The sequence below is a fragment of the Microchirus variegatus genome, assembly GCF_963457635.1.
Source record: "Microchirus variegatus genome assembly, chromosome: 11".
NCBI classification, from domain to species: domain Eukaryota; kingdom Metazoa; phylum Chordata; class Actinopteri; order Pleuronectiformes; family Soleidae; genus Microchirus; species Microchirus variegatus.
This window is the reverse complement of record NC_139812.1, coordinates 19,553,547-19,578,488: the sequence shown is the minus strand read 5'-3', so window position 1 is coordinate 19,578,488 and position 24,942 is coordinate 19,553,547. Positions and strand designations below refer to the sequence as shown.

At 40.4% G+C, this 24,942-nt stretch overlaps 1 protein-coding gene across 2 annotated transcripts; it reads right to left on the bottom strand.

Moving 5' to 3' along the window:
* Window positions 1-4,203: 4,203 nt before the first annotated feature.
* On the bottom strand, window positions 4,204-23,311 carry prom2 (prominin 2). Of its 2 annotated transcripts, none has more exons than XM_083897894.1 (24): window positions 23,257-23,311; window positions 21,684-22,035; window positions 19,527-19,585; window positions 19,210-19,415; window positions 18,986-19,106; window positions 18,447-18,510; window positions 18,283-18,372; window positions 15,608-15,807; window positions 15,050-15,124; window positions 14,898-14,961; window positions 13,978-14,128; window positions 13,733-13,885; window positions 12,558-12,681; window positions 12,373-12,455; window positions 11,906-11,990; window positions 10,397-10,540; window positions 10,248-10,316; window positions 8,893-8,997; window positions 8,720-8,773; window positions 8,531-8,611; window positions 7,542-7,610; window positions 7,338-7,427; window positions 5,636-5,748; window positions 4,204-5,187 (listed from the first exon to the last, which is right to left on the bottom strand). In XM_083897894.1, exons 2-24 carry the CDS (start codon window positions 21,964-21,966, stop codon window positions 5,052-5,054), a joined length of 2,619 nt encoding a protein of 872 aa, XP_083754020.1. In that variant the 5' UTR covers window positions 21,967-22,035; window positions 23,257-23,311; the 3' UTR covers window positions 4,204-5,051. The 2 variants fall into 2 exon arrangements, with proteins under 2 accessions (XP_083754020.1, XP_083754019.1); XM_083897893.1 differs by having other exon boundaries at window positions 23,261-23,307.
* Window positions 23,312-24,942: the final 1,631 nt, after the last annotated feature.

The window sequence follows — 24,942 nt, the reverse complement described above, 5'->3', positions numbered from 1 at the left end:
CTGCTTTTGTTCGTAGCAGTAAGTGACTTAGTCAAAAGGGTGGCCTCTATTTCAGGAGATTAATGGGTCGTAGCTGAACATTCCTCCTCTGGTTCTCGAACCTTGAAAACATTCCTATATATTTACACACTTTAAATCCTTCCAGTCGATCACACACACAGACATGGTCCACATTACATTGACCTACATTGATAATCTGGAGGCTTACACAACCTTAAGCATGACTACTACTGGCCTCATCCTAACCAAACATGTATTTATAGTCACCAGAGGTGGAAAAGTAACTCAAGTTACTGTATGGAATACTTGTTTTGTGTATTTTGTTTTTTTTTAAGTACAATTCAAAATCAGGATTTTGTATTTTACTTGAGTACGTATTGACTCAAGTATTGTACTTATTGTACTTTATAAATCCTATCCGTTTACTGAGTAAAAATATACAATTCACAAAACACAATGAAGACCTACAGGGGGAAAAATATACACCAGAACCAGACGAATGATGATGTGATTAGCACCAGCACTGGTGCGTGAACATAGAGGGCGCGCAACAAAAGTGACGTAATATCCTGTGTCACACCGGGCGCGTGAGCTCCAAAATAGTTTTGGATTTCTGAGCCCTTGTCATATTTCTACTACCCTCACACCCCACGCAAAGTAACTAAGTAACTTTTACTTAAAGTACATTTCAAATTTTACTTCTAATTGAGTACATTTTCAGATGACTACTTTTACTTCTACTTGAGTAATATTTCATCCAAGTATTGGTACTTTTTCCACCTCTGATAGACTTGTGTGGAAAACACATAGCAGCTGTACGTGGATATGTCCGTCCATCCATCCATTTTCTACCTCTTTATCCTCCACATGAGGGCTGGACAGTTCGCCAGTCCATCAAAGGGACAAACATAGAGACAAACAACTGTCCACTCTCACATCCATGGTCAATTATGAGTGTCCAATTTACTTAATCCCCTATTTTGCATGTTTGTTTGTTTTTTGGACTGTGGGAGGACACTGGAGAACCTGGAAAGAAAACCTTTTATACTCAAGTACTGTACAGTACATGTCATATACAGTACTGTGCAAAAGTTTCAGGCACCACCAGGTCTGTTTTTTTTTCCTGTCTGTCAAATTCTGTGGTTATTGGAATGTGGAATGTGGAATGTGACTTAAAGCTGGCTATCTGGAAATTACTGAGAAATGATTGTAGTGTCTAATAAGCCCATGAGGGCTGGGCACCATGGTGTTTGACACTTGAATAAACAAATCAATCAATCAATCATATATATAAGCGAGCTGTCAATGAGTTTAACTCATGCAACAGGTGTATATAATGCTCAAGCATGTCTTGAATAAACCTGGCGTAATCTGGGTTTTTTTTACAGCAGATATTTCTTTACATGAAATAGTAGGACAAACACAGGATTTACCAGTAACATTAATTAAGGTTCCACTCCAGTGTTAACAGAGCTGTGTTCAAGTGTAAGGGTAGTTCATGCTAAATACTTGACACCTGTAGACAATGTTTATTTTATTTATTTATTTTTTATTTATTTATTTTTTAACAAAAAACTGCATATATATTTTCTGGATGTGTTCCAGTAAAATGAAATAGAAATACTGATCCTCAATTGTCGTTATAGCATTGCTAAAACAACAAATCTAATGGTGGCCTAAGACTTCTGCACAATACTGTACGTTACGACTTTTACTTCCATAAAATTCTAATTAAAGTGATTTCAACTTCTACCAAAGTCGTTTTCAAGACAAGATCTCTTTAAAATACTTTATACAAGACTGTATATGCATGATTCGGTATGACAACAAACAATATTTACTTGAAACAACATCATGAACATCTTAAATGTGATATCATGGCATGTGTTATAATTTTAAGCTCATTTTTTGCCCCATCACTATTTAAAAGTTGGGTTTCCTCTAGACGAGACTAGACGCTTATTGCCTCCCCGGTCATTTGAGTTTGACACTCCTGCTTTAGCTTTAGCTTTAGCAGTTGACTGAATAGCTGCATTTAGCTTATAAAGTGTCTGGAGTATCATCACCTGGCGTGTTCTTCTTCTTCTTCCGCTGCAGCCCGTCTGCTTCAACGCGTGTTCAGAGACGGTCTTGACGTTTTCTCTTTTTCAGAGCATTCCTCGTCCTCTTAAAACACGTCCACGTGCCCTGCGTGGAGTGAACTTCTGCCACGTGATTGGCAGAGTAGATATCTGTGCTAACGAGCAGGTGAACAGGTGTTCCTAATAAAGCAGCTGGATGACTGTGTAAGGTTCTTGACTGAGAGTTAAACTCAGCAGAAAATCACTCCATTACCTTATTCTCTCCATTGACTTCATGTGTGCCTTTTAGAATTCAAACTTTTAAGGTTTGTTTTCAAAGCACTTAACAGTCTCGCCCCAGATCCATTTAACTGGAATTTTAGCCCAGGTCAAGATATAAACAGCGCCAGATTCTGGAATAAGCTCCTCCCCCCTGAGATTTGTGTTATCACTGACCTGGGCCTTTTTAAATCCAAACTTAAAGGGCCAATGTGTAGTATTTCTGGGTTTATATAATCCAAAATCCACTTTTTTATACATATTATGTGCTCCTGCAATGTCTTGTCGCTGTATAATAGTTTTTGTTTCATTTTCGTAGTGTTTCAAAAAGTCATGTAAAAACACTTGGTCGCAGGCCGCAGTTGCATAGCCACTGTTAGCAGTGAGACGCCATGTTTCTACCGGAGCCTGTAAGGACAAACGCGAGAAAACAAATCAAGCGTCTCTTTACTTGTAGCGGAAGTCCCGCCTCCACTCTCTCCGCTTCGTCTGCTACGTAGCTCGCCCTCTCCCTCGCCTCACGAACCTCATCTGCTGACACGGAGAAAGACGACGAGGACGACATTTGACATTTGCGACATTGCGGATACCGTAGCGCTCAGGGAAGGGAGGGGGTGAGCAGAGGAGCAGTTCTTTGTTGTAAATTTCAGCTTCTCCTCTAGATGGCACTATAAACTACTTACTTCACCTTTAAAACATATTTATTCAGAATGGCTTTTAATACCCAGTAGTGTGATGACAGTTTTTAATCTTTTTTTTAATTATTCTTGTGTTTTTTTAATTGGTATTTTCATGTTGTCATTGATGTTTTTTGTGAATTCTGTGTTTTTTACCGCCTGCCGTTTAATTTGTAAAGCTACTATGTTACATAATGACAGAAATGACAATGTTTGTTGTAGTTTGGCCAACAAAGAAATCAAGGTTAAATGAGAAAAGCTTAAATCTGCCTCTCCACCTATTTTATCCCCCTATTTTTTATTTTGTAAGGGTTGTGTAATGGTAAATTCAATTTCTCTGTCTCAGAGATACAACTGCCCATCACCCTATACCATACCAGGTCCTTTGTGTGTAGTGTATTGTATATTGTGTATTGTGTCTAGCCTGAACTGACACCTTCCTGTAACGTCCGCAGGGTGTCGGCTCCCTGATACCTACAGTAGACAAAGAGGTGTGAAAACACCGCATAAAATGGCAGACTCTTTGTCTACTGGAGGAATGCAAAAGGGGAGTTGCTCAGGTATAAATGTGGAGGGTTCACTTTGCTCAGGGTCTTTCTCCAGCCAGGATCACTCCTGTGAAGATTGACCTATATTCCTTGCGACGAAAATAAAAACTTGTCGGCCGGCAGAAGTTCTCGATTTCATTCTTCACCAACAGCAGAGAATTTCCCCCCCCTTTTTTTTTTTGTAAGGGTTGTACTATTTATATTGCTTTGTGCGGCAAAAAGCGACCATCTCTTTGTGTCTAGTCCTTGTGTCGTGTCAATAAAGATATTCTATTTTTCTGAGTGTATGTGGGACATCTGTGTGCTCTGTCTACGGACTTCACGCTCACAAGCGACCGATCTGACGTGAAGGGCATCGGCTGCGATGTTAGATTCTATAGGGGATCAACTTGGGGGATTCTGTCGCAAGAAGATTTCCGCGTGAAAAAGCATTTTCCGCGCTTTGTGCGGACAAACAGAGATTCCACTTGTGCTGCAGGCAAACGGTGGAAACATGCGAAGCAGCACTCGTCCAGGACATTTTTTTTCTATTTGTATTTATTTATTTATTTATTTATTCATTCATTTAATAATTCACAGAAAACGTAGCAAAACACGTTATATCAAACACAACGTTTACAAAAATAAGACGCATGTTTTGAAATCGTAACAGTATGGAGCTCAGTAATTTGTCACACAGACAAAACAAAGGGTAGAAATGTATGTGCCTAAAAAAAATAAGGTCTCTCATCATTAGTGCAGTATAATTTGGTCTCTGCTCTCATTTTGGTCTCTCGAGCTTAATTCTATTGTTTTCCTTTAAGACATAACTAAAAAAAAAAAAATCATCTTCACACTAATAAATTATTTATTATTATTATTAGAATCTAATAGCAGGTTTGTACATCAAACACATATAAAAGATACAAAAATAAATATTCAAATTTGAAGTCCCTGACGATTCCCTAATGCCCTGAGTTCACATTCAAAGACACAGCGTGGATGTAGGAGATGTATCACGACTAGGGCTGCAACGATCGTTCGCTTATTAATCGACTACTAAATGAATCATCAACTATTGTGATAATCGACAGTGAATAAAACATTTTCTGACATTTTACCGGCCAAACAAGTACTCGACTGATCGAGATTATGAAAATAATCGATAGTTGCAGCCCTGATCCCGACCAATGCTGTCAGTGAAGGCAGTGACTGACGTACAGATGAATAAAAACCTCTTCTTCCCTTTCAGTCTTCTATCGTAGCTGGCGTCCCTGGTTGTGGGTTCAATTCCCAGCTCCGCTAGCTCCTTGCGTGTGAATGTATGAAAAGTGCGAGCGAATGTGAGTGTGAGCGGCCAAACTGACGTGCAAAGCAGCTTTGAGTCGTCATCAAGATGAGAAAAAGCGCTATATATATAAACATATACATATTACCTTTTCCCTTGCCTCAGCCTCACGTTTTCTATGCAGTGAACAGTGTGAGTGAACTTTTTTTACGCTGGTGTGTCACATCTGCGCTTCAGTGTGTGGTTGGTGGGGAGGCCACGGTTGCATGTGCTCTTCCAAGTACTGTGCGTCTCGGACGTTCAGCTCATTCTCGTTTGGGCTCATGTCTAGTTTGTGCGATGCGATGTCGTCGTCACTGAAACAGAGACACCAGCGTTGGCAGGCTACAGCGGTCAAAACGTGCACCACGTCACACCGAGTATTAAGGTTATTAACACTTTGTGACGTCTTAATGGGATGTTATAACACACCTGCATGAATCTATTCATTTCATTTGTAGGATCTATTTCTCATGAACATTGCCAACATTTATAAATGCCTTGTTGCAAAGTGGAAAAAAAACACACCACTATTTATTTATGATGATGATTCGCGATTGTTAAATGTGTTTTGAACTACAGTGAGACTTAATCAATGCAGTCTCCTGGTGTTTAGAAACCCTTAGTAATAGCCTTATAATAAAGCATTTATAACATTTCTATAAAGGGGAATAAACCTGTTGTGATTCTTGCATATTATGTGCACATAGTGAATGTGTGTTTATGGCTCAAGTGAATGAGTGCATTTTTTCTTTTCCTTCTTACTCATAGACATCAGAAACTTTCATTTTCCTGTAGTACTTGGCGAGTTTGATAGAGAATATGATGCTGGGGATAAGGAACAAAAGGCACCAGCCCAGACTGCACCAGAACCCATTCTAGAGAGAGCGAGAGGAACAAAGAGTGAGTTTATTTAGAACAGAATTCACAAAAAACAATTGGATTTGTAGCCATTTGAGAAACAAGTCGTTTCCTGCTCGACACCTTCTTCTGTGTCTGTTAACCCTTTAACACCGAGTGTGTCGCAGACGACACGTTTTGCATTAGCGTAATTGTGCTAACCGGGATTGTGCTATCGGAAAAAATTCCAAAGGTTTCTGAAAGCCGAGATGTGGTTATTACGGTAATTTCACTCGCGCTGTTGCAAGACGCTGGCAAATCAGCGTCACCAGAGAGGAGATAGTTGGAGAAAAACCTGGACAAAAACTCTTAACAAATATTTATTTTAAAATGTTTTACACTTCAAATTTCAAATTGAACACGCAAAATTATCTGGTGTTCATGTAAAACTACGTTTTTTTTCTTCATTCTAAATTGTTAACGCGGACCTAGATCGGGGGTTCCAATTAATGCTGTTTTTTAAGTGTGTATCTGTGTCATTACCTTGTTTATGAAGCCCTGGAGTTTCTAAACAAACAGTTCAGCCACTGTTGAGAACGCTGTGTTTTATTGTAATCTCGGGCCCAGCGAGATCTTTGGAAAAACCCGGTCCGGTTACGTAAACACCGGTTCTCCGGAACAGCAGATCGCCCTGTTCCGGGCACTAGTCCGGGCACATCCGGTTGCGTACATTGAACCGAGAATAACGCCCGTTGTGGAGGTGTTTCACGAGCGTCTTCTGACTCTGGGTCTGACTCTTAAACATCGTTAAAACAATGTTTTGATAATGAGAAGCAGTGCATCCACCGTTCCAGAGGGGGGAGCTGCGCTTCTGAGAGCGGGTGTGCTGAATATACTGGCCGATCACAAGACTCTGTCTTCTGGGTGAAAGAGTTGAGTCTCAAATCTTGCGGCTGGGAAACCGTCAGAAAAGAGGATTTCTATCTGCTCGTTTACAGCAACTAGGAGGTTATTGACCATAAAAACATGTTAATGTATGTAAGTAGACCTCCATAACTAACATATATGTGCAACAGGACCACTCTATGTGAGCTTTAATACACTATTTTAACATGCATACATGCCAGATATTGAAAGTTATTCTGGAAAAATGGGCAAAAGATCTTAAAGGTGCATTATGTAATAAATCTAAAGCAACTGGCCATAAAATCAAAATCAAATGTGAGAGACTCAGGAATAATGTTCATATACCAAACTGAACTCACCAACAACAACAGTACAGACAAAATATTTGCATTAAAAAAATATATATTTTGCAGACTGCAACTCATGTTTATGTTTTGAAATCATGTTTTGGCATGTGGCGCCACCTACCGCCATCTACCAATCATTGCAGCCAGTAGAGTCTCAGCAGCCCAGGCAACCACGGGTTGCCAGTTACGTCAGAAAAAAAACTAAACCTAAAAGACCTCGGTATTTTGAATTTGAGCGTAGCAACCATTTTTGGCCACATTCTTACATATGGCACCTTTAACTCACGGGACATTTTCCGGCCCTTTTAGGGTGAAAATATTTTGAGTCTTAGGTGTTAAAGGGTTGAGGTTAGCAGAAGGTGACGGGAACTCACCAGAGGCCCCAACAGGTATGAGCAGAGGATGACCTCCAAGAAGTCCACAATCTCTGCCAGAGGTTTACACTTTCCCATCTGCCGTGTGATCTGACGGGGGAGAAACATGCAGTTCAGTCAGACCGGGTTCAAAGAAGAGAACTGTGACAAACACCAGTGCAGACAAAGACTTATTATCATTATTATTATTATTATTATTATTACCATGAGTTTGGCCCATGCAATGTAATTGTCCAAGTGAGACAGCTGACAGTCCAAGAACGCTTTGCTTTCCTAGGATCGAGAGAAAGAGAGAATTAAATCCACACTCACGCTGAAGAGTGGGAAGTCATGAGGAATCAGGACTGTCTCACCACCTCAACAATGAAGGAATTCAGAGGAAATGAAAATATAATTGTATATGGTGCTGAAAGTGTTATCTTATACAAGTGTGACCAGAGGTGGAAAGAGTCGTGAAATACTCAAGTTAAAGTAATAAAAAAAAGTAGCTTTAAATAAAATAAATAGAAATAATAAAAATATACACATAATGTATGTGCTATATTTTGTTTTTTTTTACTATAACTGCACACTAACTGCGTCTAACCTCAGAACTACGATGCACATTTTGTTGTAGACTGTTATATTTGATTCAGGGATGGTTGTTCATCACATTCTTTTTTGATGACACAGCAATACTTCTTATGACATAATATGTGCGGGGTAATATGGAGAATTTGCACCTGGCAAATACTCCATATTACAAAAAAACTAAACTAAAACTAAACATTTACAAAAAAAAATTATAATAATATAAAATAATAAAAACTAGCAAACCCCGCTCTAAAAACGAAAAATGATAACTGTGACAATGGAAAGTAAGTAATGACTTTTCCAGGGAACCGAGGGTTCACATGGAAGGAAATCAGAAGAAGAGTCAGAGAAGCGTTTCTACTTTAAATCCTATCCAGTGTGCTATTGTGTGATTGTTTTTATCTTTATCTATCCGCATGACTAGATATTACACATAGAATTGTGTGATATATGTAATATCCCTTCAGAGGTCGCAGTAATGGACCATTAAAATACACAAAGAGCTGTAATGAATGTAGAAAATGACATAAATACTGTAAACCACAGGGAGCACTGTTTTTCTTTTCTTTCCACCCCCCCTCCTCCCTTTTCCGATCCATGCAACTCGTGACTCTACTCACGGTCTTGACAATCAGTGAGGTATTTGTGTTGAGGAAGACTTGTGCTGCCTCCACGTTAGTCAGCACCGCACTCATTAATCCCTGCAAGAGCCAGAGGAGAGAAATAAGCCACAGAAAGAGGGAAAGAGGGCGAGCGGACGACACAAGTCTCTCTTCTCAGTAGTACTGGGTGGGAATCCCTGGACTCACCTCCATTTCGCTTGCCTTGGCGGGAAATTCAGTCGCAGTTGAGCGCAGTTGTTTCTTGGGAGGGACAAAAGCGCAACGTGGAGATGTTTATGTTGAAATGTTAAATGTCAATGTTGAAAAATGCAGAACCAGAATGGAGGTGATCAGGTGTAGAGATGGCAGCCAAGACTCACCATTTGGGGGATGAGGACTGTTTCTATTCTGACTTGAATCTGCCTCAATTCGTTGGCATGATTTCGGAGACGTACTGCAGTTGAAGCGGTAGCGGGTGTCGCAGGCTAAGAAAATAAATAAAAGTGTAGTCACTCAGAAGTATATAATACATAAAAAAGACTGTTTTAAGGATGCACTGATGCTGTACAACTTTATTTAGATCGAGTACGAGAATGCCAGCACTCAAGGTTCGTATTCTGTCAACGCTCTATCTCTTGATCGTCTGGTTACGTCGTGTCCCTTTGCTTTACTGAGATACGGTGGCCTTGAAGGTCAAAACACACCGTTTTGTGTCATCATGTCTTCTGAAATGTTGTTGTGTTTTGTCCTTCAGAGCCACCGTACTGTGGTTTAAAAAACTGAACAAAACATTTTCGTCAACTGAAACAAAAATAAAAACTAGAGTTAAAAAAAAAAAAAAGTGAAAATGTGCTTTGTTTTCGTCTTTGTAAATTAATTTCATAATAATTTATTTATTTGTTTTTCATTTGTTTACAATGCTGGACGTACGGCTCTGCAAGTTAGTTCATTGGGTTGAGTTTGTTCATCTAAGTGAATCAAACCTATAGTCTTTTATTGGGTTTATTCTTGTTTTTTTTTTTCATTATTTTGCTCATGTTTTTCCTCTCCTGGCTCACAAATAATGTGATGTATCTCATGAGGGATATTTATTATTATTATTTATGTTTTATATATTTTACATTTTCTTGGAGAATGTATTTGATTCAGGGATGGTTGTTCTTCTGTCCTAATACATCTTTAAAAATGGCATCTTTTTACAACAGATTACTTTGTACCCCCTCTTCAAACTAATTAAAACTAACTAATTTCAAAAACAGTCAAAATTAAGAATCTGAGACATGAAGTGTGATACATTATTTTGCTCCTTGTTTTTTTTTTCTATCTTTCCTTGGTTTCTAGATAAATATTCCATTCCATTGGAGGTTTGCATTTTTATTTTACACCAAACCTGAGCTAGGAGGAGGAGGGGGATTTCTTCTTGTAACATTTCTTCTTCTTCCTCCAGTTTCGTTGTTTGAGTCAATCAGGAAGTGACAGTATATTGCGAGACGCTGGTTGCGTTGATGGGAAAATGAATCTGACGACATCAGTTTTTAAAATTGTGTTCCAATTTAGAGAAATAGACAATAAAAGCTGAATAAATGCAGTGGGAACACAGCAGTATCAGGTATCAGGTATAATTGTACAAATACATCCACCTCATATCAGACAAATACTCAATACTAGTATCGGTATCAGTGCATCCCTATCAAAATAAATGTAATACTTTATTTGACAAAATGTTGTAACTCACTAAGGTGTTAGCAGCCACATCAAGTTCATCCGCTGTTTCATTCAGATTAAGCGCCGACATGACGTTAATCTGAGAGACGAGAAACACAGAGTCACAGAGATACAACGATGTGCACGTGATCCTGTGGATTAAAACAAAAAAACACTGACCTGCTCTGTGAGAGCTTCAGAGTCCATTGCGCTTGTATCGATGGTGAAGCTGCCGAGGGCGTCGCTCACTTCAGGGCTTAGGAAAGAGGTGGTGGACAGCTGAAGGTCCATACTGTCAAACTGCTCCTGTATGGCTTCCGCGTGCTGAGTGACCAACAGAGGAGAGAGGGAGAGAAGAAAACGCACACCACATAATGTTTATTAAAGGTGAAGTAAGTAGTTTATAGTGCCATCTAGAGGAGAGGCTGAAATTTACAACAAAGACCTGCTCCTCTGCTCACCCCCTCCCTTCCCTGAGCGCTACGGTATCCGCAGCCGATCAAATGTCGTCCTCGTCGTCTTTCTCCGTGTCAGCAGATGAGGTTCGTGAGGCGAGGGAGAGGGCGGAGCTACCGCGGCCGTAGCAGACGAAGCGGAGAGAGAGGAGGCGGGACTTCCGCTACAAGTAAAGAGACGCTTGATTTGTTCTCTCGTGTTTGTCCTTACAGGCTCCGGCAGAAACATGGCGTCTCGCTGCTAACAGTGGCAATGCGACCGCGGCCCGCGACCGTGTTATTTTACATGACTTTTTGAAACGCTAAGAAAATGAAACTAAAACTGTTATACAGCGACTAGACAATGCAGGAGCACATAATATGTATAAAAAAGTGGATTTTGGGTTATATAAACCCATAAATACTACACAATGTCCCTTTAAGTCCTTTTAAGAGTTTCCGTTCAGTCGCTCATATGATCTTCTGGTTTACACACACACACACACATTCACATATATATATGTATATATATATATACATATACAAAAGTTTTAGGTCCCTTAGAAAGGTCCTTATTATTATTTATTCAATGAATATAACATTAAATGAATCAGAAATACACTCTATACATTGTTAATGTGGTAAACGACTATTCTAGCTGCAAACGTCTGTTTTTATATGGAATATGTACAGAGGTGTATAGAGGCCCATTTCCAGCAACCATCTCCCTGGTGTTCTAATGGTACATTGTGTTTGCTAATTGTGTTAGAAGGCTATTGTTAGCACAAATCATTATATCCTAATCTTGTCAATGTCTTGACTATATTTTCTATTCATTTTGCAACTCTTTTGATGAATAAAAGTGTGACTTAATGGAAAACACAAAAAAATATATATATATAATATATAGGTGACCCCAAACTTTTGAACGGTAGTGTGTATATACAGTATATACCTTAAGTCTGTGGTTCTCAAACTGTGGTATTTGTACCACCAGTGGTACATGAGTGTCCTCTGGTGGTACTTAGAGGAAAATCAGAAATACTGTTCTCCTGTATATACCAAGGTCTGTGATCGGAGTGCTGCTGAGGAATTTTGACCAGAGAAAACAAAAATCACCTCATCTCTCTCCATCTTCAATCTGTATTTCACTATCCCAGTGTGTGAAGTATAATATACTTCACACACTGGTTACATGGTTACGGGTTACATTTTTCATCATGAACAGTTGAAAAGGACCGTAAAGAGAACTCACATCAGCTGTATTTAAGACTTCGTCAAGGTCTATCAGTTCATTCATTTTGAGTGTTTCCCACACAGTCTGGTTTGCCGTACAGCCTCTGTGAACACAATGAGACAGGATATGAAATTAAGTACAGTGTAAATGATGTATATACAGTATATCATAGACCAGTGTCTAGCGCGCCAGCATCAGAATAATGCTTAAAAAAATTTCCAATCGAGTTCAGAGCTTTTATTCTGAACAAATATTAACTTAAATATGAAATAGATTCTGCTGCTGGAATTTGACAGTTAACCTAAACTGAATGTTTGTTTTGAAAAATAAAAATAAAAACACTGCTGTTGTCATGGACACCAGTGTGATTGTTTATTAAGTGCCTGTTTGTCATGTCACTGGTCAAATTCACAACACTTGAGGCTTCACAGTAAGTTTATTTTGAAAGCGGGACTCTTAGTATGAGGCAAAGTGAAAGAACATACCTGTAGATGTGTGTGATGCCGATTTTGCTTTTCACCCCCAACATCTGACCTATGTCTGGAACCAAACCCGAAGAATCAATTAGCTGTGGAGAGAGGAGGCGACGACATTAAGCGATAAGGTGTTTTCACCACATCCAGCGTTCGATGCCTGCAGTGCACACATATTATATGTGCACGTGGTTCACCTGGAACAGTTGTCCCGTGCTCCACGGCCGACACACGAGAGTGTGGACGTGTCCTCCCAAAAGGAAGAGCACGAGCACCAGTAGCATCAACAGCCAGGAGAAGAGGAAGCTGAAACCTGCGCTCCTGCAAAAGCACAAATAAAACACACAGTGACAATTACAATCTAACATTTGTTTTAAAGAACTTAGGAGAAGTTGTTTTTGTTTACCCATTTTTACTTCTATGGCTTTCGACCCAGTATGAGAAGTTGTTTTTTTTTACCCGTTTTAATGTTTTGTTTTATTATTATTGTACGACTTGTTCATTTGTGTTGTTTTTATACTTTCTACAGAAAAGCCACGATACACTCTTAGAAATAAAAGTGCTAAGTAGAATCATATAAGGTTTTTCGGCCTCATAGGAGAACCTTTTTATAAAGGTTCCAACTTTTGGAGGGTTCCACCTAGAACCCTTTTAAAACCCTTTATTCAGGAAAGGGTTTTTCAGAAGCAAATGCTTCCAGGTAGAACCTCAGCCCTTGTAGAAGAACCCTTTTTGGAACCCTTATTGTGTGCAATGTAGTTTAGCTCGCAGTTGTTATGCATTTACATGTTAGTGGGTTGTGTCATTTTTAGCACGTAGCTCTGTGTTTAAGTGTAGTTTTCGCGTGTTTACTGTTCATGTAAAAGAGTTATGTATAAACCCTACATACAGCACATCAGTTGACGAAGAAAAACGAAAAGGTTAAAAAATAATGATATGCATAATATTCTTAAAATAAAGAAGTCACTTTAGAGTAATACACTCAATATGTTTTATCTTATTTCTAATGCATTATCCAGCTTGGTTATAACAATGGTAAAAGTGTGGTAATGAGCGGATAATATTATAGTGATATCATGTTATAATATGGAGATAACAGCTTGGTAACAAGGGTTACCATCAGTGTAATACCGTCACATAAAATAAAATGCTGAAATGAATCCTCCCATATGTCTGTGTGTGTCTGTCATTGCCAGGCTGTTACTATGTATGGACATAATATTACTTCTTTATTTAAAAGTTATTATCATACTAGTGTCATATTTGTACTGTACTGTGACGTAAAGTGTTCCTAAATAAGTGTTTTATTCGGTTTTTTTTTGTCTGCCCAGGAGTTGACTACACACATGCAACAACAAATGTGACTGCTCACATGATGAAGAAGGTGCCTCCGCTGTCTGCCGTGCAGGAGCGCATTGTGGGGTCCGCTTTGGGTGTCAGACCCAGAGGACCCAGAAGCAGACCCAGGGCGTTACACACCACCACCAAGACCACTACGCAGCACAGAGCAATGCACACTTTGTACCTGGACAAGAAGACATACACACAGGGTGATGGATGATTGATTTACTGAACATTTATTCCTGTGATCATGTGCGTTTTTTTTGCATTTTTTACCTAATGTCCTCGGCGTACTTCGTGGAGCGACTGATTTGGTCTGCGTACTGCTGAACCGAAGCATCCATCGTGTTCGTCAAAGCCGAGATGGAGACGGTCCCGGTGACATTTGAGATCTTGGTTTTGACCTTCTCCAGCACCCCGGTGGCTTCTAAGACAAGCGTAAAAAAACGTGCAAAGTAAAAGGCTCTCCTTTAGCTGTCGAACAAACCTAAATCTCTTAATATTTAATATGACGTGTGCTGCTGACCTCTTAATGGGTTCTACCTGGTTAAATAAAAGTGAAATAAAATTCTGTTTTTCTTTTATTAATCTAGGGACACGGACAGAAAAGAGAACTATCTCCTTTAGATGTAAGCCTCAAACAAGGAACTATCAACAGTTCCACCCTGAAGCAGGGGTCTCAAACTCAAATGACCTTAGGGTCAAGCAACTGCAACTATATGAGCTTAACATGATATGATATTCCATAATGATATCCCAATAATGTTATTGGTGACCATATTTCACAGAATATAAAAGTGATTGTTTTGCTGTGGAACTAATGTAGTTCACAATAACATCACATGCTTATGTACAAAATGAATTTAGAAATGAAAGGAAACCACGGGAATAACTTAATATCAAGTGATGGGCCACATGAAATTAACAGGGGGCCGGATTGGAAGTATAACTTTAATTTGACATTTTAATCAATAAATAATAACGTGCTTTAATATTTTATTTTATTTTATTTTAATGATAAATTAGGAAATTCATGGATGCCAATTATATTTTAGCATTAATTAAAAATATCCTCATGGTTAAAGACCTTTTACAGAAACTTGTGGCATAAACCGTACATTGGGGTCATGGTCTAATAAATCTGTTAAGCTCTATTTACACAAAAAACTTAGGACTATAATATTTGAAGAGCTTACGTTGAACTGCATCCCTGCTTACATTGGTCACGGTCTGTGGGATGCTGTTGAAGTAGCCTTCTGCCTGATGGAGTGAAATGAAATGGACATAAAACAATGTGTCACAGATAGTAACTGCACTATCTGTGTTGAGAGGGGGGCGTGTCACTGACCAGCGCGATTTTTGACGGCAGATCAATGTCGTCAATTCGCGTCAACGATTGATCGAACGCATCGGTGCTGGGAGTCTGTGAACACAACGTGTTATACCTTAATTCAACAGAGGGAGGCAGCGAAAAACAAAACACGTGCACACGAACCACAAAGCCACAGTGAAATGAGTTGATGACAAAGACAAATAAGGAAAGGGTATCTCTCCATTTTCTGTTAGGAGAGGATAGGAAGTGCTGTGTGAGCCATAGATGGAGGAGAGTAGGAGGAACGAGATAAACTGATTGACGAAAGCCAAAAAAACCACACGGTGTCAGCCTGCGTCAGAGAAGCTTTGACCGCATCAATGATTCTCTCTGTTTCTTTGCGTCGCGGTGACGTTCTGTCAAACCTGGCACGATAATACACTCGACTTGAGGTGAGCGGGTGTTCAGAAAAACCTCAATTTAATTCCCCCCCCTCACGTTTTTTTTTTTCCAGCTCATCATACAAAAAGAAGAAGAAGAAGAAGAAAACAAGAAGGTCACATGACATACAGGAACACACAGAGGTGAACTTACAGGGCTGGTTGGGCCTAGCGTCAGCTCATTGAGCCCTATACCTCCCCTGATATTATCACAGGGAACACCACATGTATCCAAAGTGGCAGTGATTCCATCTCTGACGCTAGTGATGTCAGTCCGCAGGTTTGTGATGCTGGCCTCTTGTTGGGTCAAAAATGTGCCCAGATTCTCGATTTCACTCTTGAAGTCTGTGACCCCTGAATGAAAAACACACATATGCAAGCTTAATGGAAGTTCCACATAACTTATATAAATCAGGGGTCTCAAACTGGCGGCCCCCAAATCAATTGCATGTGGCCCGCCAATTAATATCGACTTATGAGTTTAGAGCTGAAACAATTAATCGATGAATTAATTAAATTAATCGCCAAACTATTTAGATAATCGATTAATCGGTTTTGATGCTTTTTTTTAATGATTAAAACAAGATTTCTGATCCTTTTAGCTTGTAAAATGTGAATATTTTCTTCATTTCTTTGCTCCGCTTAACAAAGAAATCCTTAAAACTGAATCATTTTGGTTTGTGGACAAAACAAGGCATTTGAGAACATCGTCATTTCCAGGTTTGACAAACACTGATCAACATTTTTTTTAACATTTCATAACTTTCTGACATTTTCTGGACCAAACGATTAATCGAGAAAATAATCGACAGATTAATCGGTTACGAAAGTAATCGTTAGTTGCAGCTCTGAATCAGTTATTTCTGTATGTTTTTTATTACTGTTATGTTACTATGCTGCTATGATGATTACTGTCATAAATACAATTATATTGTCAACTTTTTTTTTCGTACCAAATTTAAAAACAATCACTTTTAATGTGAAATTATGTGAAATATCATCATAAATATTAATACTCAGAAAGTTGGTCTTATTTTTTATTCACCGGCCCCTTACTGACCAAAGTAGACACTCAGTGGCCCCCAGGTCATTTGAGTTTGAGACCCCCGATATAAATGATAGCCTGATAGTAGAGCTAGAAATGTATAATGGAACAACTCGGCTGGACTCAACTCTGGTATCAGTCACATTGTTTTTACACATTACTATAGTACCTCCTCAACGTGGGCGGGGTCGCCATCGCACGAAACTGCCGTGACGTTGTTTAACACAAAAACACAAACTAGCGACTCGTAAAGCAGTTGTTTTCAGTGTAACCGAATCATTAGAATCCGTCTGAGTCTGAAGAGGTTGTGATTCAGCTCACGATCGCCAGTGCTGTCGTTAAATACACCAGACTCCCCTGTTAAATATTGAGATTTTTGAAATTCCACTAGCTAAATGTTGGAGATGAAGGCCCTGTAGCAATACCTCCCCTAACCCTACATTTTCCCCCTAACCCTACACCTTTTCCCTAACCCTACATTTTTCCCCTAACCCTACACTTTTTCCCTAACCCTACATTTTCCCCCTAACCCTACATTTTTTCCCTAACCCTACACTTTTTCCCTAACCCTACATTTTCCCCCTAACCCTACATTTTTTCCCTAACCCTACATTTTTCCCCTAACCCTACATTTTGCGCGTTCACGTGTAGGGTGAGCAAGGGGAAATGTGATTTTCCCCTTATAATCAACCCTCAAAATGTAGTGAGCTCTGATGCCGGCTTAAAAAGAAGTGGAAGATGAAATTACCCATGATGCTTTGCGAATTCAGCCGGCTGATATTTTTCAACAAAGATTGCGGCCACATCGACCGAGGAACATTTTCGTTCTAATATATGTTCGCAAAAATAAGCACGTTACGATGTCGAATTGTGTTGGAATATGTTGGTTTGATATACATCCAAAGGACCGTTAAGCTTTGAACACTAATGTCAGAAAATAAGTGACGATTTATGAAAGCAGCTAGCTAACTAGCTAGCGCTCGGCGGGTACGCCCGCCACTCAAGAGCTGCATGACGGGCAAACGTTCTCGAAGCACCCGGCAAACAGCCGCCAGCCAGCTCTGCTACATCTGGGTAGTTTTGTCAGTGTTTTGGATGTGTGTACCGGTGTTCACTTGAACACGAATACCCTGGACTTGTCCGATTTCAATCGCATTTGTAATATAGCTTTTACGAGGACGGAGAAAAACAAATAGCTGGATCTGCCGGCATTTTTCCTGAATGAAAATAGTAGCACGCTCCACCGCTAGAATTGTCAACATGTGACGTAGGTTAGCACATCCGTTGCGTTCACTACGCTAATTACCACTTCCCTCAACGAGGGGAATTTACTGTTGGGGGCACTCAAAACCAAGGGGAAATTTTAAGGGGGAGGTATTGGGACGGAGCCTAATGCATGTTTTCAGGATTTTTAAGTCTTTTTTTAACTGATCTACAGTTCTGCATTGTTTCGGTTGGATTCTTGTGTCGGACGTCACGCTCACGACTGTGACGACACTCTCTGACCAGTGTTTAGTTTCAGTTTCGGCTCGCTTTGGGAGGTAGTATCACCAACGGAGTAGAGTCAAGTCAAGCCGGGCCGAGTCGTGCTAGAACTGTATGGTGGAAAAGTGCCACAAGTCTTTGTAATGTTTGACTGAGAGAAAATTACATGCTGTGCATTTAAATGCAGTGTATCTTCACATCGCAGGAATGAGCCAGATCCCAGCGTCTGATCTGCTAACGTGACACAAGAATCGACATGCTCCGACTGAAACAGGACAGAGCACGCAGACGCACCCTACCTCCGTTGAGCTGCCTCAGGGAGTCCAGCAGTGGGTCCATTGTTCCACGGAATCGCTCCTGGATGCCTGCTCCCAACTGAGGCCCGATGTCTAAGTCATACACAAAGTTGACGGTCGATCATGGGATGAGAACAGACTCTGCTTTTTTCTATTGTTTGACTTACTGTTAAGGTTTGAGGCAATCGTGTCGATGGTTGTGAAGCTCTCGTCCACCACGGTCTGAATTTGCTGGATTGAAGCAGAGGACAAACAGTGTGCATAAGTGAAGTCAAGAAAGAAAATTCCCATTACTCTTTACTTTGCATTGTGATCTCATTTGGCGTTGGATTGAATGTCATTTGTTAACATTTAATAGTTACGCACTGCAGTTTTAGGGTATGGTTGCAATGCACGTCGTGGTATGTTCTGGATAAGCACGTGGAACATGTATCCTTTTTTCCGCTCTCTTGTAGCTGAAGATATACGTTTTATTGACACAGCACAAATAAAAAACCTGGAAAGTGAGAACTGGGGTCTGTTTGCATCCAACACAAAAGAAGATTGATGGAGCTCACAATAATAACTCATTCTGAACAAACACCAACACCTTTGTTCAGTTTTAGTTGCGCTTACTAATACGATAAAGAGTTGATATGTCAGCCAGTATTCTGACCTTTGTGTATACTTCAATGCACTTTCATCAGCAATGGGTTGTTTTTCTTACCGGAGGCATAGACTTGATGAACGTGTCAATGTTGCTTATAATTGCGTTGAACTGCGTAGGAATCTGAGTCACGCTCACATTCAGGTCTTCATTGCTTTTGAGCATACAAATGTTCCCGGCTCTATAAACACACACACGCAGGTAATGTTGACCCAGTAACACACACTCGAGCTTCAGCCCTTTTGTTTTTTTTTTTAACATTACAGCCAACAAATAAAACTCACAGGATGACGGCTGTGACGGCAAATGTGCACCAGTAGAGACATCGTCTGCGACAGTGAATGGAGGGCGTCTGCTCCTGGTGCATCTCGCCACCGCAGTTGCCACAGCAGCGGCAGCACGCCAAGAACATGCCAATTATGGGCATCAGAATGATGTAGAGGAGGCCAACTATTGCACATACCAGGAAGCCCACTTCGTGCAGCATGACCTTGAGGGCACAGGAAAACACACCCAGATGACATGTAATAGATCTAAAATGGCACAAATACTGTTGGGAAACGAAAATCTTGGTGAATGTATGTTCATTCCATGGACTTACTTCCTTGATGTTTTCTGAATCTGTCAATGAGAATTCACGGATTTGTTTCAGGATCAGGTCTAGAAAGAAATTACATTAAGACAGAAACGCAGCTTTTAAGAGCCAGACATGGATAATTACTATCTGCACTCCTGCACGCAGTCATCCTCATCCATGTACAAAGGCCAACATTTGAAGGACATTGTGTCTCGTGATTTATACAAACATTTTAATCTCTTGCTTTGTAAAAAACGGAAAAAAAAATGGAAATCTGACACCTCCATCTCCTGTGGTTACTGGGAAACCAGAGGGACGTTCAGAAAAGATCTATATACTGAGACAAAAAAACTCAAACAAAAACCACCATTTGTGGTTTCACTTGGACCTGTTATTAGTGGGGAGTGCTGCCAGCTTTTAATACGATTCCCTGTTCTTTGTTTGTCCACTTTCAACCCTTTTCTGGTATCAACACATTCATGGCTTTCAGTTTAGTTTTTCCTTGCTGTGTTTCCCTAAATGTTTCACGTCGCCAATTGTATGGCGCTGGAAAATGAACTGGAGTTATAAGCAATTCCCAACTGCATTTTCTACTACTTAATACAGTTGCATACTTTGTCCAATTTCAGTCATTCTGGTATCTGGTATCATGCTTTGGTCAAAATACCTTAAGGATGAAGCACCACAGCAGTTCAATCACCCTGCCAAAACAGCCCTGTTCAGAACGCTCGCTTTTAAATCGCATATATATATAACGTCTCTTTAAATGCAAATGAGACACCGGAAACTACTTCAGCGTCACTGAGGCTCCGGCAGCTAACAGCAGTTAGCATTTGGAAAAGCCATCATTTGCCGACTCTAGCCGGCACATTGCCGTCATATATAACATGTATCCACTGGACACGTAAATCCTCTGAGGCTGGTAGTTTGTGTAGAACTCTGTGCTGCAACTGTGCTGCCAAGAATAGAACACTTTGCAGACTTCCGCTCTTCCTCTCCTCCGCCTGCACTCATGTATTTTTTCAGGGACAAAGCCGGAGCTCCGCGATACAAAAATTCCAGAAATTTGCACAATGTGACGTCAGATTGCGTGCAGAAGTCAACATCGTATGTATTATCTCCTGTACTTAGACTGAGAAGGACCACAAAAACATGACTGAGTCATCTTTTCTTCACACTTTTGCCTAGTCATAGTCCAGAGTCCCAAATATAAGTATTTAAATGATTAAAAAGTTGTTTTTGCTTAATCTGTCCCCTTTAATTTTTTTTTTGCCATGTTTTATCACTGCAAATGGATGGAGATGGTTGCCACCCTCATTTGCCTTTCATCTGTTCTTGGGTTGCCGTGGTGAGAAATGACGATTATCAAACGGATTTGCCGTAAGATTGCGCTCGTAAGCAATGTCACATTTTAACAGTCACTTTTTTTGGCCAGGATCTTGTTTATATGACGGACATGACGTGTTAAGTCTTCACCACCATATCCCAAAAATTCTCACTGGGGTTACGGTCTGGACACTAATCCATGTGTGAAAATGATGACTTGTGTTACCGGTCTTTCATAGTTTGAGCCCAATGAATCCTGGCATTGTGATCAGGGAATCGTTATTGTGGAAGCTGGACCTGACCATGTGAAGCAACACCTGATCATGACACCCAACCCCCAGGGGCTTATAGAGTATGTGCCGTTTTTGGCCAGGTGGTGTTTGTTTTCCTGGTCTTTGTCGGGTTAAAAAAATCACAGGAATGTTGAACATATTTCTAGTTCAATTTACTTGACAGATCTTTTTTTTTTTCTTTTTGTCCTGTGTGTTTGGTTTTTGAAAACCAGTGCCGAAAAGGAAGTAAGATGCACAATAGAGACGTTTGTATGGGGGCGTCTGAGTCACAAGTCACACTAACTAGTCTGAAAACATCAAAGCGAGGGGGGGGAGGGGGGGGGCATACAGGTTAAAGATTGACAGGGCAGAATAAAAGAATGCCCATTAGCTTATTGATCTACCAATCCTCTCAGCCTCTTTGTGTGGATAGTATTACCTGAGGGCAGGAAAGGTTAAATCTGATGGTGTCCCTTTGCCCCAGTGTTTATGGCCTAGCACAGAACATGGTAAATAGCAGTGTGGTTGCACCTGGTTGTTTTATAAAAGAGGCTGGACAAAGTGATGAGGACATGATACCAACCTTTAGGAAATGGGTTCGGCTGGACAGTGTGGAGGAAGGATCGAACCAGAGGCGCCATGTAGCCAAAGCCAGAGTCCCGATACATCGAGTCGTCGTGATACAACGAGTTGTTGTACTCGGGCTGAGTGAGGTTCTGTCGAGCATCACCGGCCGTACAGGAAGTCGGTTGAGGGACAGTCTGGGACCGGCAGAGTGTCAGCAGCATCGCTGCGACGACGGTTCTGAGCGCTCCACCGCTGCCCAGCCACGCCCGACCCCTCATACTCTCGCAGAACTCTCCCATGTTTGAAGGGTTCACGGTTGGAGCAGGGTTTGATCATCGCATGGCGTCAAGTGCGTCTTCATATCAACTCTGTGATAGAAAATAAATGATTATATAAAAGACATGAAAGGGAAGTGACGCCCCGCACTTTCCTTTCAACTACAACTAACGGTGTCACCATCCGGACTCAATGAAGAAGAGGTCTTCATGATGAGAGGGAAAACAGAAATGCAACATTACAGATATTTATCTCTGCTGTAAACGGCAACAACAGTTCAGAAAGTGAGGAAGACAAGGAGTAGAGGCACAGGAAAGATAAGACTGCAGTAATGCAACATCATGGAGGCCAACTGACCTAAAACAAAAGACAAAACTTTTCTTTCTTCACTTTCTGTGATGGTTGTTGGTGGAGTTTGACAGCAGTTTGCCATTTGAATGTTGCATTACTGCCTCCTTATTCCCTATATACTGCATATCTTCCAGTTTACGGTGAAAAGATCCTACTTTATTCCGTTTTGGGATTCAGAAAGTTTGGAAGGGAAGCAAAAGAGGCAAAGGAAAGGGACGAAGACGAAGAGAAATGGCATTCGCAATGTTGCATGGCTGCTTCCTTCTTCGTCCCCTTTTCTCTCTTCTTCTTTTCTGTGAAAAAAGAATAAAGAAGGAGAAGAGGCAAGGGGAAAGAGCAGAAGGAGGCAGTAATGCAACTTTACAGTTACACCACCAGCAAGAATAACAACAACATCATCATCATCATCCTTCGCCAATTCTATTTTTGGAAAAATCTAAATGTTAAACTAACACCTATTTAGTTACTGAGAAAGGTTCTGTCATCTAATCTAATGTCTAATCCAGTCTGACTGAGGTCCGTGTTCACAGTGTAAACACTGCCTTACCCTCAGAGACCTGCATCACTGCTGTCCTTCTAAAACAACCCTGTCCGCCACGTACCCTGATCAGACCTGAGATATATATATATATATATACATATATATATATATGTATATATATATGGAAATTTCCCAAAACTAACAGAAAACATCTTGCTTCCTACTTTTTTAAATCGAATAAACCCAGTAAAATCATAGAAACAAGTCCATCACTTCGTTGGAAGGAAATGTTCCAATCGCAAACAAGACAACTCCCCAAGAGCTAACACAGAATGTCCTTTGGATGTTTACTATACACATAAGCATGAGACTGGGAATTCAATCACAAGTCGAGGCAAAGGGTGCAAGAGTGGATTAATAAAACAACAAAAAAATAAAACGACAGAATGAGGCTTTAGATGTTTTCTTTCAGTCAACTCACCCACCTTGGCTGGACAGTGTGAAGGACAGTTGCAACTGCTCTGCGCTCCAGTAACTCACACACACACGGAGAGAGAGAGGGAGAGAGAGACTACTGCAGACCTGTAGAAACCTGATATGCTCCGACTGTGTTGACAACTTGTGGAGTTGACTGTGTGCGAGTCTGGAAAACACTGGCACAGTGAGGAGGGTGGGAGGGTTTTAGAGGGAAGGAACGGATTATCTTAAAAAGGTAAATCCTGAAGTGGGTCCGGGTGTAAAGACAAGGATGTCCATCCAACTTGTTGGTAACACTCAGTGAATTGTCTTTCGTAATTGGGACAAGAGGAATTCATTTCTGAAAATCTGGTTCAAATCAGGAATTGGCCAAAAAGCATCACAATCCATAAAGTTTAGCCTTTAATTTGTTTTTTTTTTCTCATTTCCAGAGCACAACTGTAATGTAAAAACTGAAAACGCTGGCTTGTTGGAAAAGCAGATACTGTGGCTGTGAAAGACACTCTTTGGGAAGGGAGATTTGTGAACATACAATCTGATCGTTGCCAAAAGTGAAATCCACACAAATATCTCAGTCGACATTGTTGGCCACAGCGGAGGGATTTTTTTTTTTCTTTCTTCCCATATCAATGTTGTCAGAAAAGAAAGACGACCGTGCAGCCGAGCGGGCCAAGAAAACACACAACTATTGAATGGACTGAACTCCAGCGAGGATAAAAGCATCTTCAGGAGAGAAATGACATGTAATTAATGTCTTTTGCTGTTTCTGAAATTGAGGGGGAACTTTTCCTGCTCTGTGTGTCACACTCTTTAAAATATATTTGCATGTTAATGAACCTCATGAACTGATTACCATATCTGACCTCAGCTGATGATACATAAAGTGGAAGGACACGTATACTTCCTCCTCTCTCATTTGCTTCCTCCATCAGTGAGCGAAATGTCTGTTTGTGTTGCAGTAAATATGCGATCACTCACCCTGCGTGTGGATATGGATGTCTGATGAGTCCTAAAAAAAGAAAGAAATAATGCTCTTGTGCAACATGACAAAAAACCAACCCAGGGAACACTGCCATGCAATGTGTTACATGTTGCCCTGCTCCAAAAACACCTGATTTGGATGAAACATTACATTAATTAAAAAAATAAAAAAAAATGTAACAAAAGTTGATTTTTTTTTTGAAAACAAAGACACAAATTGAAACATTACATTTTTGGGGGAAAAAAATAAAAAAGTTGAAACGCAAAATTAAAAAAAAAAAAAAATTTGACAAAAGTTGAAAGATTGATTAAATATATATATATATATATGCGATCTAGTGGCGGTGCCGTCACTTTGCGGGTAGCACGATCACCATGCATTGTGGGAAATGTAGTTTGCCTGAAAGCATCCTAGACCGAGACCAGATTTTAGCACAGATTATTAAGACCCCACTCGTGGGGCCACATAAAATGACGTGGCGGGCCACATCTGGCCCCCCGGGCCTTGAGTTTGACACATGTGCCCTAAAAGGAGTGAACTGCTGCCATGTGATTGGCTGATTTGATATATAATAATAATATTAGATATCTAACGAGCAAGTGCACAGGTGATCCAGTGGAATGACTTTAAGGTTACTGGCTACATGTGTGCTTGTTTTTAAAGCTCTTGACGGCCTCGCCCCCAGCCATTTCACTGAAATTTTAACTG